This window comes from Atta colombica, unplaced genomic scaffold (genome assembly GCF_001594045.1).
Source record: "Atta colombica isolate Treedump-2 unplaced genomic scaffold, Acol1.0 scaffold200, whole genome shotgun sequence".
In the NCBI taxonomy this organism is placed as follows: Eukaryota; Metazoa; Arthropoda; class Insecta; order Hymenoptera; family Formicidae; genus Atta; species Atta colombica.
In genome coordinates this window covers 801,083-815,828 of record NW_017259295.1, presented here as the reverse complement: position 1 = coordinate 815,828, position 14,746 = coordinate 801,083, and the positions used below count along the sequence as shown (strand labels likewise).

The 14,746-nt window shown below is 37.1% G+C and overlaps 1 protein-coding gene across 1 annotated transcript; it reads left to right on the top strand.

The window, feature by feature from the left end:
- Positions 1-347: 347 nt before the first annotated feature.
- Positions 348-6,797, top strand: LOC108687111 (loricrin). Its single transcript, XM_018192713.1, has 3 exons — positions 348-649; positions 5,140-6,253; positions 6,566-6,797. Exons 1-3 carry the CDS (start codon positions 565-567, stop codon positions 6,726-6,728), a joined length of 1,362 nt encoding a protein of 453 aa, XP_018048202.1. The 5' UTR covers positions 348-564; the 3' UTR covers positions 6,729-6,797.
- Positions 6,798-14,746: the final 7,949 nt, after the last annotated feature.

The following is a 14,746-nucleotide window of genomic DNA, read 5'->3' as shown; positions in this document are numbered from 1 at the left end:
TCTCGCAATGAGAACTCGCGAAGAAAAGAGCGAGAGAATGATCGAAACAAAAAAAGGGCCCCCTCGTTAACAGAACCTGACCAGGGTCAATCGCGAGCGAGACATCCCATTGCCTGATCCTTCAGAAACCCATCCTTCAGTCCCCACCGTATACAATTCCTGACGAGGCCCCTCCAAGATAGTCTCGTCTCTTTACGTCCCCCCCTCGTCGGCATTTGCCTCCCACGTTCTCCGTGGAGTCTCACCTGGTCGGTAGCATCCTCTTGCACTCCCGACGAGGACTTTCTCCGAAAGACGGCCAACTATATAAGCGAGATGCACGCTGTTTGAAGCACGTTAGACGAAATCGCACGGGTGCGTCGAGCAGGCCACGTCGAGCCGCCGCGCCCCGATTGCATCTATATTTTTCCATTCGTAAGTTCACCCCGCATATACGCGACGGTAGCTTGGAAGAGAAAGAGGGAGAGACAGCACTTTCGTTCGTACGAAACGGAAATTCGTGCATGTGACTCGGCGCCGAGGAACGCCACAGAGACCTCCACGAGACTTCGATCGCCGGGGACCATGAGGCCCGCGAGAAGCTGGGCCCCGTTGGCAGTGACCGCGCTGGTCGCGACGGCTCTACTGCTGAGGCCCATTCACGCCGACGGTAAGATCTGAGAAGAGTCCTCACGTCCATTGTTATCTATTTAAAGTTATCCCTTTAAATTCCCTTAGGAATGTTCCCTGTTCTTTTTGATTGAATTTTTGCACTAGTTTATCTATCTTCCTTTTCTCTCCAGCAAGAAAGAAGAGGAAGAAAGATGAACTGCAAAAGTTCAGCCAAAATAAACAGGCTTCTTGATTCTTGAAATTCCCAACATTTCTGAGGAACGTCCTAAAAACATCCAGAGGATGTCTCCACACTGAAAACAATTATGTCATATCAACGACATTATTTTGAAAATTGAAAATAATTTTATTACAATTTATATAATAACACTAATGAAACAAATACGTCATGCTCTTGTTTTAATAAAATTTTATTTATTTCATTAATACTATTGTTAAATCAATGAAATTATTTTCAAAATAATGCTGTTGATGCGTTTTTTTTTCAGTATACTTTGAATGTTTTAAGAATGTTCTCAGGATGTTTCTCGAATATGTTGTATGGGTTATTCTTCGGGTTTTTAAATTTGGAACTTAAACTTGACTTATGCGAATTTTTACCGGTGATGAGAAAAAACGATATGCATTATTGTGATATGCAGAGTAGAGGAATGCAATTGAACATGGAATTAATCTTATACGAAGAAAAGCTTTCGGAGTCTGTTAATCTTTTATGAGATGGGACAGTTCTTGTATTAAGATGAAGAGAGATCTTATGAATATCTAATTATTCTTTCATAGAATGAAACAGAAAGAGAAGAAAAAGAAACATGAGACGACCATATTAATTTTTCGCGAGAGTAAAAGTAGTCTTAAGAAAATCGCGTGTCGGAATTCTGCGTCGGAAAGCGAGATAAATTAATGACTTTGAGGGAAAGAATGTTTTTATAATATTAAAGTTGTTCGCTTCACGTTAGCCTTCTAGCTCCTCTTTCTCACGCATTTTATAATAGCTTATTAAATTCATTGTAATAAAAAAAAGGAGCCATTAAGGTAAAATCTCTCGTCGCTGGCGCACAAGCTTTCAAGTAAGGTCTTCAGTAGAATACAACTTAGAAGGGGATGCGTTATAAGAAACGTACTGTATGTCAATATAAATAGTAATTTCACGGTTAAAGTACGTATTACGTAGCGAGCGCGCGACGTAACATTTTTACCTTAATGAATGTCGCCACGATGGATCTGTAATTTGTCAGCTTGTCGGAAAACTTATTAGAAAGTCCACTGTTGTCCCGCAACGCGTTGTAATATGTGAGTAAAAAATGGAGTTTGCGCGACGATTTGGCAGTTTTCACTTTTAGTTATTAAACACATTGAATCAGATTTTTCATTAAGATTATAATCAGCTCTCTGAATTTAAATATAAGTAAAAAGAATGCTGTTAAAAATTAATTTCTTCTCGATATATTCCCTGCCACTTTAAATCGACATAACGAAATGCTTAATCAAGAGATAAAAAAAAAAAAATTAAAACGTAGTTGATTAAGCGTTAAATCTTGATAATCAAATTCTCTGTATTTTCAAGCGTAAACATGTTATAAGTCTTTTATTATATACCTGCTTTAAGTTCTGATTAAAACGTTTCATTTTTTATCTCTCGAATTAATTTATATTTCCGATTAGGTTCAAGCGTGCCTGTAGGCATATTATTTTAGTTTCATCACACGCCATCGGTTAATTATAGGAAAATCTTTAATAACTAGCATTTTCGTCATTCAAGCAATCATATGTTTTTACATTATGGATTATCTTAATTTATTCATCGGACATTTTTTTTAAGTTTACTCGATCATTCGAGCGTTTTTCTTTCCCTCGAATAATGCAGGCGATTTTGTGAAATTGGGACGCTTGAAAAAACAGAAGCCGTGTGCACCGGGCTTGAAATAGTCAAGTATTAGAGAGAGACGCGAACTATCGGACGGAGCATCTCTCAGCAAATTGCGCATGGCGTGTTGGGATCGTTGTATAAATCAGAACATTATCAGGTGCGATCTAGCGTAATCTAACTTGCGCGAGCGTGCAAAACCGAAACTTCACCGCGATTGTTCTGATTTCGATTTTAACACGTGTAAACGTCACGCGCCCACACGCGAGTCATTGTTTAAATGCCGCGCGTGCGTCGGAGATTATTGCGGTGTTTTGTGGGAAAATGTTAACAAATTAGTTTCTTAAAATGAAACAATTGATAAAGCGGATTTTAGTTTTTATTTCGTTATATTATTTTGTCACGCTTTTTATTTACGTCCACCTATGTTCTATTTTAAAACTTTATTTTATTTGATTTTTTACCGCGCGCCTCTCGTTTCGATTCATTTTATTTTACTCCATTCAATTTTTATATGTCGCAAACTGAACGTAATTGTTTTCTATTTGTTGTCTCTTTAGCTTTGATCAAGTTTTCAGCCGTATGAATTATTTGTCTCTTTTAAATCGAAGCGAAATCTTTACTAATTCCTTTTTTAAATCTCGAGAGATTAAATTGAAGGAATTAAATATCCATTTAACTCTTCATGGTCATATGAAATCAAATTGACCCCAAAAAAAATTTTGATGTTCTATATCTTTAATTAATATAATATAAATGTATTTCTGGTTAATGTAATAATCAATCCTTCATGCGATAATATTTCACACTTCTTTTTTTCAAAACTTAAAATGGCTTCTTTTTTATTTCCCAGAATAAGTTTTTTTTTTGGAATGCCAATTATGTTTTTTCTGAAAGTCTCATATCTCTGATAAATAACCACAAATTTTTATCAAAAAGAATAAGAAATTTAAAAAAGTTATAATCTCTTTAGTAAAAAGACTAATTTTTCAAAAATTCTCATTTCCACAATTATTTAATAAATAATTATAAATAATATATAATGTGTTCATTTCAAATTATTTAAAATTAAAATCTTTGTAGAGCTGTATTTCTAGATTCTAAAATATTTAAAGTATACTTAGTAATTTTTTTATTTCAAAGAACAAAAATACGCGGCAAAAATGCATTGAAATTATTTCAACCCGGTGGCTATTACACTCTAAAAACTATCAGCATGGATTCAACATTATGCAATATCTACTTATAATTCTCATTATGTTAATATAACACCAACATAACATGGATTTAACATGGGTTTTAAATTCACATCATAATGATGTTAATATAAATACAAAAGGTTATAAATTCACACATGGCATTAACACCAAGACGATAAGAATTATACACTGTGATGGTGGTATTAAAGGTATGTTAGATCCCACTGATCTTTTTGAAGGTGTACGGAACTTTCAAGAGATTAGGTAGGAGAACAGATAGGAGAATAGCGAATCGCTGATCCGGGATTAATTGATTCGCCAGGTTTCAGCAGATGATTGTCGACCGGTCGTAAATGATACTAGCGATGAATCGCTTCTTCAACTGTCGCGATGGAGCATCACGCTCGCGCGATAAATCAATCGGACGTGCTGTTCGCGTTCTGGCGCATCAGCCGCGATGAAAGCGAGCGTGACTCAATTGACGCGTTAATGCTTAAACAAACAAAAAAAGAACACTGTTATTGTGAAAATCCGCGTTGGTGTTTCGACTGTACGACACAAAGCGTAATGACTGTCTTACGACGACTCCGCTGATGATGATAGCGCGGAGCAGATCAAATCCCGCGATAAGAAATCGTCACGGTCTGATTACGACTTCCGTGACTAAGTCGGTTTAGAATACTATCGCGAACATAATTCCCTGACTTGGTTGCGAATTTTCCTTTTCTATAATGTAGACATTGTTTTCTTAAAATGAAGGAAATTTTAGTCTTTTTTATTTCCTGTAAATTGTTGTAATATGAATTTAGATTGGTGAGAATATCTAATTAAATAAATGATATTTTATTTATTTAATTAAATTTCTGTAAATTGTTTTGATTTTTGTACTCAGTTTAGTTTTAAATTTCAAGTTATTAAACAGAATTAAGTTTTTAACAATATTTGTTTGATTGTTAAAACATTGTTAAGCAGAATTAAAATCTCTTGATGTTCAATTACAAAGACTTAGATAGCTGTATAAATTCCTATGGGAAGAGAAAACGAAGTTTTAGAATTTCTACTTTGTATTATGTTAACTTCCAATCTTGATTGCTAGGAAGCCGCATAAATGCTATTGCCGACTTATCATCTCGTCTAATAACGTTACCGCAAACAATAAACGTTCTTCATTGGTGGTAATTTTAAGATGTAATAAAAAGTCACTAGCAATGTGAGAAAGCATAAGTTACTGAGAGAGCAGTCAAATTAATTATAGTAATTTTTAAGATTACAGATTAAATACTATTTTTCGAAATATAAGATTAATCAAAATGCAATAAAATTTTCTGCGACAACCAATATATAATTTACATCTCTCTTGTCTCTAAAATATTCCTTAAAATATATTCCTTAAAATAAAATTTCCTAAAGAATAAAATAAAATTTTTAAAAAATAACATTTTAGATCTTGGAATTATTTTCCAGCGCCTATCTCAGGCAACTATCTACCACCGTCAACCAGTTACGGCACACCTAATCTAGGAGGTGGCGGCGGTGGAAGTTATTCCGGCGGCGGCGGTGGAGGAATATCGACGAGCTATGGTGCACCTTCAGGTGGCGGCGGTGGTGGCGGCGGCGGCGGCGGCGGCGGCGGTGGTGGCTACGGAGGTGGTCGACCTTCCTCGACATACGGAGCACCCAGTGGAGGTGGTGGTGGCGGTGGAGCACCATCCTCTAGCTATGGTGCACCTCCGTCCTCCAGCTATGGTGCACCACCGTCCTCGAGTTATGGAGCACCGTCCAGCGGCGGCGGCGGCGGCGGCGGCGGTTTCGGAGGTGGTGGCTTCGGCGGTGGAGCACCTTCCAGCAGCTACGGAGCACCACCCTCCAGCAGCTATGGAGCACCTAGCTCTGGTGGAGGAGGAGGTTTCGGCGGCGGGGCACCGTCCTCCAGTTACGGAGCTCCATCTCGTCCCTCTGGCAGCTACGGGGCACCATCCGTAGGACGTCCATCGTCCTCTTATGGCGCTCCTTCTAGTGGAGGCGGTGGGTTCGGCGGCGGTGGTGGTTTCGGTGGTGGCGGCAGTTTTGGCGGCGGTAAACCATCCTCATCTTATGGAGCACCGTCAAGTGGAGGCGGCAGACCATCGTCCACATACGGTGCACCTTCCGGTGGTGGTGGTGGAGGTTTCGGCGGTGGTGGTTTCGGAGGAGGGGCACCCTCCTCGAGCTATGGAGCGCCACCCTCCTCGAGCTATGGAGCACCTTCTTCGACCTACAGTGCGCCCTCCTCGAGCTATGGGGCACCGCGCGGCGGTGGCGGCGGTGGTAATGGAGGTGGATACTCTGGAGGTGGAGGCAAACCCTCGTCTACTTACGGAGCTCCTAGTTCCGGTGGCGGCGGCGGTTTTGGAGGAGGTGGATACTCTAGTGGTGGTGGAATATCTTCAACTTACGGTGCACCCTCAGGAGGTGGCGGTGGATACTCCGGTGGAGGCGGCGGAGGATACTCTGGCGGTGGTGGCGGATATTCCGGTGGTGGCGGTGGAGGATACTCTGGTGGTGGCGGCGGATATTCCGGCGGTAGCAGTTTCGGAGGGTAAGATATGATAACGCAGAATTACTCAATAAAAAAACCAAAGGCTATCTTTTTATTTTATGCAAGATACCAGCTCAATGAATTTTTTTTTCAATATCAGTTTCACATTACAGTCCTAATTATATAAACATCTTTAAGATATTGAAATTATAAAATTTAATTTGGGGTATATATTCATTTTTTATCAACTTTGTTCAATTAAAAAATTTTAGTTATAATTTCTTATTTATTCTCCATACTTCTTTTATCATTGATTTTTTTTCAATCTATCAATTAAAAGTTTTTCTCATGATTTGCTGTCGTTATCCTCAGCTCTAGTGGTTACTCCGGAGGCGGTGGTGGCGGTTATTCCGGCGGTGGTGGTGGTGGTTACTCCGGGGGTGGCGGTGGCGGTGGCAGACCATCGTCGTCTTATGGTGCTCCAAGTGGAGGTGGCGGACAGAGTTACGCCAGCAATGGAGGATATCAATACTAATCCAGATATGTGTTCACCCGGCGAGACGATCTCCGTGCTCAATCGCGTCGGCTTCCACCAAGTTTTCCGCGTTGACGCAAACCGAATCTATCGCAACCTCAAGATTCGTCAGTTCGATCGATCAACTTGATCGACTACGTGTTATCAGAAAAGAGACGTCGATCCGAAAAGCTAGTTTTAATCGAAAGATGATTGCCTTGGTGCCCTTACGAAGAGATAATCTCGGACATGATAACATTGTGAATAAAGATCAGAAAAAATCAATGCTGAAGGCATCCCGTTGTTATATCATCAAATGTGTTCTTCAACAATTACATGGATATATTTAAATTTTTCCACGGGAACATCTGTATGACAACAGCTGACGGGAGAAACGTGCGAGGATCGTTTGCCGCATCGTGAAATTCGTGCTAAAGATTTAACAGCGATGAGTTCTCGGGAAAGTTGTGAGCGAAGGAATACTCGTCCCGATGGCAGGCGCGTTCCCGTGAACGGCCGAAAGAATAAGATAGTTATTTTTTTTCCTTTCTTTAATGTTATTATCACTTTCATGTACCGGCTTCCAGGAAAGCGTCTGCTTATGGAACGTTACTTCCGTCGATGTCGAAGAAAAGCGAGGAAAAGAAAGAAGAAGAAGAAGAAAACGAAAAAAGGAAAACAAACGAGAAAACTCGATTTTCCACATTCGAAGCCTGTAACTTATTTATTTTGTAAAGACGCTTTTTTGTACTAATAATAAAGCCGCTATGCTGATAAGGAATCTCGTCAATTTATCAACTTTTTGTTCATCCCGTTTCGTTGTACTAGAAATTAATCTTTTTTTTTAGGAAATCTCCTACCTTTATTTCATGCGGTCTTTTTAATTATATAATTAATTATCTTCGTGTTGTAAGTCAATCTAAGTTAAAGACCTGAATTCCGGACTTAATCTTATCTTTTTGGTCACGCAACTAATTTCTTTTTTTCAAATAATAAAATCTTTTCGTGGTTGATTTCGTCGATTAACTACCTCAATTTTCGGAATGGTTCCCGTTTTAAGAAGAACTCTTTCTAAGTCTCTACATCCAAAGGAAGATGATCGGCGAGACGAAGAAGAGCTCGGCATAAGGTTAGTCGGCCGACACGGTCGATTTATCGATTCTCATGGCTCGGATATCGGGAGGGCATGAATAACTAAGAATTCTCTTTCTATTCCTGCTGTCAAGCGTCTAAAAGCGCATATTGATATCGAAGACTTTGCGAATGTGATGGCGCGAATCCTGCCTCGTAATCATGTTGTTGATCAACAAAACTGAAATGTGCGATGGCCATTACAAAGCTCTTAGGTTAGTAGTCGTTGATTCTTATTTTAAGATCATTTTAAGTAATATTTTAAGATGTTGATACAACTCTGTGGCCAGGATTCATAGTCCGTCTTTATTTCAAGACAATATCTTAAGTAATGTCTTAAAATATTAATACGGCTCTGTGTTGGTTCATGATATCTTAAGCCTGTACTTAAGACGATCTTAAATATAACAATCGACTATAAATACCTTAGCCATTGAAAAATTAAGATCTCAAAGTTTCTTCTGGATGTGATCTATAAATTTTAAAATATCGTTGGATCTTCTCGTTTTATCCATGTAACACGTAGTATTATTAATATTTAATGTTACGTTGCATCTTCAGAGGTGAGAAACGTAAATATAATAAAAAACGTACAGTTCGGTACGCATACAGTAAAAGTAAATAAGTCAATATAACAATTTTACCGAAAGAACTTTCTAATCAGTTCGTTTAAATGAACATGCAGTTATGTACGAAATTATGTTATAAGCCACGTTGACGAATTGACACAAGTACCGCTCACTGATTCCTCCAAATTTTATTTTTTCCACTCCTTTTAAAAATTTAACTCTTTGCACAACTTAGGTGTATATAATTCTCAACCCTCTTGAAATATCAGAGTTCATGGTCTTTTAAAGGATGCAAAGGTTAGCGTCGGATTGGATATTCAAGACTCAGAAGGGATTCAACTATGTGTTCTTTGAAGTTTATACAACGATCTTATCATATTTAAGTTGCTAATCCGTTAAGTTGCTAATCGTTTGCGAATTTATAGTTCCGAAGAAATTCACGTTTTCTCAAGTATTCCTTGTTGGAGCTTGTCTTACCTGCTATTACGTTATTTTTTCAAAACATTAAATGTTGCTTGCCAGTGTTTTCAAGGTAAATAAATCAACTCTGCCTTGGGTCATATTTAGAGAAGGAATAGTATAGGAGGTACTTCAAAAGCTATATCTTTTAGTTCTCGACTACACGAACATCTCGAAATTATATGGAAACCGCACATTGCTACGTTAAATATGAGTCGCCCGACATTTTTGTACACCGTTTATTTTTAACATTTACAATCAACATCTCTTTCGTTTGTCAATTATACACGTATAATGTCATATAATACAATAACGCTTCTGCAATACATATACATGGATATACTCCTCCGGGCGAGATGGGGAGGAAAGGGAGAGGGTGAATCAGGGGACGCTTTGCTTTTTACACGTTTAATAAGTTATTCTACGTAATTAGGTAAGTCATCCCGTGCGTTTGGGATGCGCAACATTAAGTACGCCATTTTGGTCTCCAAGCGGGAAAGTGAACGACGATTTCGGTTTTATTGAAGGATCGTATTCGCTAATTCTTATTCGAGCCTCGACTTCGCATTTTCGTATTCGCATGACACAGATTGGCTGTCGACTCGCGATTTTATAATACTTTGCAACGAAACAACGTCATTCTGCGGGAAGTGATAGATCCTTGGATGCACGAGCTTCTTGAGAAATTGATAAAATTCATTCCCTTTCCCTTTGAATAAAAAAAAATTCAGAGATAAGAATAAAATAATTTTGCAAATAGCTGGAATGTATAAAAAAGATGATGATTGAAATTATAACTTGTATTCATAATTATGAAGATTCTTTATGTCGACAAGAAGAAACACACAGTGATTCCAAAAAAACTTTGTTTTACTTCAGTCATTTATATTGCAATTCTAAAAAATATTTATTTTAAATACTCTACAAGATTCTTAACAAGATTTTCAAAATTCTTTCTCTTAAGAGTTTCTCGGCATGAAGCTACGCGCATAAAGACATCAACAAGGACACTCGTGGTAGTAGAATAAGCACAAGTATCTCCTTTCACCCCAAGAACGACGAGCGTTTTCATCCTAAAGGATATATATTATATATACATAGTCTTATTTTATTATTTCCTCCTCTTCGCGACTAATTATCTAATATACAATAGAGCACACTTTATGATATGTATAGGTTTGTCGTTGCGTCGCCGATTACAACGTACGTTGATTGATATGTAAATGATACGTGGCCGTCTTATGAGAGCATTCTCATAAGCTATTATATAATGTCTACTAGTTTCTCCCACATTCTTGACACACGATTCCTCCACCTGTTCTAAATTCGTACAAAAGAAACGATAAGAGATCAACCTCGAAGCACAAATATCTATATCGAGACAAACGAATTTATTATAACGCTCCATCGAAACGAAGTGTAGATGAATGATCGATAATTATTAAAATCCATAATTTCTCTCTCTCTCTTAGTTTCTTGAGTGTATAAATATAAAGAACACATAAAAATGTAAGAGATAAAACTCAGGAAACCAAGAAATCAAAGACTTACATTCCAAATTTATAATGTAATATTAATTAAATATTCCCATTTAAGAATTTGAAGATTCGTCCCATGGACGTCAACAATTAGACTAATTCTATAATGTGCTTTTTGTTTTCTGTTTCTTACTGTTTGTCTCTTGTCTTATTGATCAAAAAGGCAAGAAACAATACAGATAAATAGCAAGAAATAGGTAACAAGGAGTATATTGTAGAATTAGCCTTAAATTCTACGACCAGGACGAAGTAAAACGATTAAAATCCTCGATCATTAAAGTCCTCCTTATCATCGTTCGTTTTGTAAATCGAAAAATGGAGATATGTAAATCTCGTATTTCAAAATATTGGAGTTCTAAACTGTGATACTTTGAAACGAGTCAAGACGATTATCTCTTGACTCCGAACTCGCCAGAAAATTCACGAATGATTGAAAAGGGAAACGCGCTGCGTAGAAAAATAATTCGCGATACTTATGTTCATGATACTTTCGTATTCTTGGCGCGAGAAGCGAGAGACGGCGGTCTTCGCACGCGGTTCATTGTAGCGCGATACTTTCGTGCTTCGATAGGAATATAATAAGGATAATAATTTCATCGCGCGCGCGCATCTTCACGAGCTTGTCGTCCACGAGCGTCACGGATTAGCCAGCCGGCGTGCTCGTCATCGTCTCTAATATCCGAGTGAAAGTACCTGGAGCTTAACGACGGATGGACGAACGGAAGTGCACGGGAGATGCATGCTGCACAGCGAGATCCACGAGTATCTCTTTCTCTCCTTCAAGATCTCGTATCGCATAGCGAGCTCCGTTCCTCACGTTTCGAATCACGCTGTCGCGCACGCTCGTAATTTCACCTCCGTACAGCATCTCCGACTTAACGAGCGGATAATACGACGACGCGCGGCGGAAAATGGCTAGGCCACTTCCGACAAATCGCCGGAGATCCGTGAAACCCCCTTCTCTTCTAAGATATTTTCAATTCTGCTGGAGAACACCGCGGAAGAAGAGGTTCGTGAACGAAGAGACGTGCGTGTTCTTGAATGCAAAACGAAGTGCCAAGCGATTTGAACGAGTTACTCGGAAAGAAATTCGATCATAAACAATTTCCGGAAAGTGAAAAGAAAATATGAACACGTTTATATACAGGATGTCCCAAAATTCGTGACTCAAAATACTAGAAAAAAAGTTTTCGGAAAATTAAGTAAAAAAGTTATTTGTAAATTTTTATTTTAAATAACAGTTTCTATATAAAAATTTAAATATGTCAATTACTGTGTGTATTGGATGTGTTATTGTACTATGGGTGTGATAATATATTTAAGACAGATAAGATTAAAGAGCAATAATAAAGGTAGAAAGAAAGACAGAAGTAATAAACAATTTAAAATAGGAGAGCGTATGGGGAAGGTATGGATGGATGAGTGAGATAGGAACAATGATTGTAAGGCAAGTTCCCTCTTTGTAAATACTGAAGAGAATGAAATTCTATTCTATTCTAATATAGCTAAGATTACAGACTAGATGGGTATCTGTCAGTATTAGTGAGTGTGCTAGAGAACGCTTACTAATACTATCGAGATTCACGGATAGGTGGCCATCTAAATGTATATAGTCTGTAACTAACTATATTTAAATTTTATCTCTTCCCTTATTATCTCAAAAATTATCGCCTGAAATAGAAATTTACTAATAACTTTTAGACTTAATTTTTCAAAAAATTTCTTGCTATAGTATTTTGAGTCGCTAATTTTGGGACACCCTGTATAATATTCTTCAACTTAAAATACTTAATATACTAAAGTAAAATAAATACTTTACGAAAATAACACACGCACACACATGCACGCACATGCGTGCATATACACTCACATACATACAAAGAGATAATATTTAATGACTTAATGCTTTAGAATATTATATCAGGGACTTCTATTGTATGGAAATCGTCGTTGAAATACAAGAAGCCCTTTAAAAATTCCTGACATTTGAACTGCAAACGTTATTTTTATTCGTTTTGATATGATGTTAAAGTTATTTAAAAGCACCTTCGTCCAACATTATTTGATATTTGATGTTGATATTAAAATTTCTGATATCTCAAACATATATATAAGAGTTCCATGTACTTTCATATCTACTATCTGTCTACAAGTTAAACGAATTAACAATCTTGCACATTTAAAAATTTAACACGGAGGCAGGTCTCTTAACGCGAGTCCATCGACGAGCGAAAAATCCTGATCAAACGGGAATAAAAACGCGTCTTTGTGAACTAGAAAAATATACTCGGTTCACACACTACTCTAGAAATAACCGATACGCATTCTGTCTGGAGGAAAATGGTAACTATTTTGCAAGCACGATGAACGGGACCGATCAATTATTCACACAATGATGTTGAACGGAAAACGAGCGACGACATGCTCGAAAACTTAATCGCGTTGAATTTTGCAGGATCGCCAAGTCAGACGCTTATCACAATTCATCGGATGAGTAGGAACTAAATACAAAAACGCTGTACTATCTGTACGAAATTATCTAAAGTATCTCATCCCGTCATTACGCACACAACGTCGCGTTTCGAGATCCGAAGGGGTCCAATCTTCACGAATGAATTTGAAATTTCGCATCATTCAGAAAACATTTGGGACCGTCAATCATAGAAACCCTCTAATCAAAGTCTAGCCATAAGATAACAACCTATGAACAAGATAAAATTTTTTTTCATACTGTATAAAAAAAGAATAAGTGCAATAAGTGTAAAAAAAAACAAATTTTGTAAGCCAATATAATGCTATGAGAAATTTGCCAAGCAAAAATTCGACCCAAATTATATTCAACCGCTATTATGTTACACCTGGTACTCTTACTCTCTAAAACTTCTAGAGTGAAAACTCACTCTGAAAAGTGAAATCTCACTCTTAAAGATTGAAAATTGAGCCACTCTTTTTCAAGACTTGCTAATTTTCACTCCTTAGAGAGAGATTCCACAAAAAGAATTTAGAAAGTGCGTCATGTCTTTTCTCGCTCGCACAATTTTGATGAAAAATTATCGGACATTTGTCATGGCCACTCTAATTAAAGAATCTCTGGAGATAATCAATCGGAAATAAATCTGTACGAAAAGCAATGAATCCAAGTAGCAAAGTGTTAAACGTCTTTAACGTTAGTAAGACGTTATCAAAATCTTTCTACTTCTGGAGTTCTTACTTATGTTTCAGTTCAACATGAGAAGTAACAATTTTGAAAAATATTTATTCTTTCTAATTATGTGTATATCACACTCTTCATTCTTACATTTAATTATTTTTCTAATGGGGTTTGTTAAAAAACAATCGGTTTTAGATTTCAATATTCTTTGACATCGACGTTAGTTTCGAAACGCGATGTTCTCATCCTTTGGCGACAAATGATATATAATACATGAGCAATCAGATATAACGAGCGTAAATATATTACATATTTTTCTAGGCGTTTTATGCGTATTGCGTATAGCGACCTCGATATCGGTGCTATAATATAATGTACACATACACACACACACACACACACACACACACATATATATATATATGTGTGTGTGTGTGTGTGTGTGTGTGTGTGTGTGTGAACCATGTAACAAACGGATCCTCAAAATAACAATGATGGCGATAACTCGTACCTGCGATATTAACACCTATGGATTTAGTCTTCTCGTGTATGTATAACGTGTATGTATAATATATATATATATTGAGAGAGAGACAGAGCGGTCTATATTTTCTTTCCTCGTCACTAAGTCACCCATCTCTCTCACTCTTTACTGCACTTACCGCTCATAACTTTTATATCATATATTTATATTATTATATACTATATGATAAACACAACGGACTTGCGCTATGAACGGTCTGCCTGACGAAGCTCCGTGACTCACATTTGATGACACGAATGCAGTGACGATGCCATCAACGAAAAAACTGCGCTCCCAAGGAGAACGTAAATATGTCGTAATCGGAGATAATCAAATAATTTTTTTTATTTAATGCTATAATTTATTAATGTATTTAAAAAAATAAGAAACTTTTTTAAGCAAAATAGAGACTCAATAGTGTAAAATAATTTTGACAGACAGATTAATGCTGTTACATATTTAAAAAAATTTTAAATATCACAATAATTATGAGACAAATCTGGTAATTTCCGAAATGAAACGTTCGATATTTACAATATTTAATTAGAATTATATATTTATAAACTTTATGCGCACCAAATATGGCATTGTACTGTCATTAGTTTTTTATGTGTGAATTTTATCTCAATATCGAAAGTCCGTCTTTTTTATAAAATAATATTATTAAT

What these genes read in the sequence shown, in the direction of transcription:
- LOC108687111 (XM_018192713.1), top strand. Translation starts at nt 565, where the DNA reads ATGAGGCCCGCGAGAAGCTGGGCCCCGTTGGCAGTGACCGCGCTGGTC. An exon ending in GAGGCCCATTCACGCCGACG is followed by an intron (nt 650 to 5,139) that starts GTAAGATCTGAG and finishes ATTATTTTCCAG; the next exon opens with CGCCTATCTCAGGCAACTAT. An exon ending in GGCGGTAGCAGTTTCGGAGG is followed by an intron (nt 6,254 to 6,565) that starts GTAAGATATGAT and finishes CGTTATCCTCAG; the next exon opens with CTCTAGTGGTTACTCCGGAG.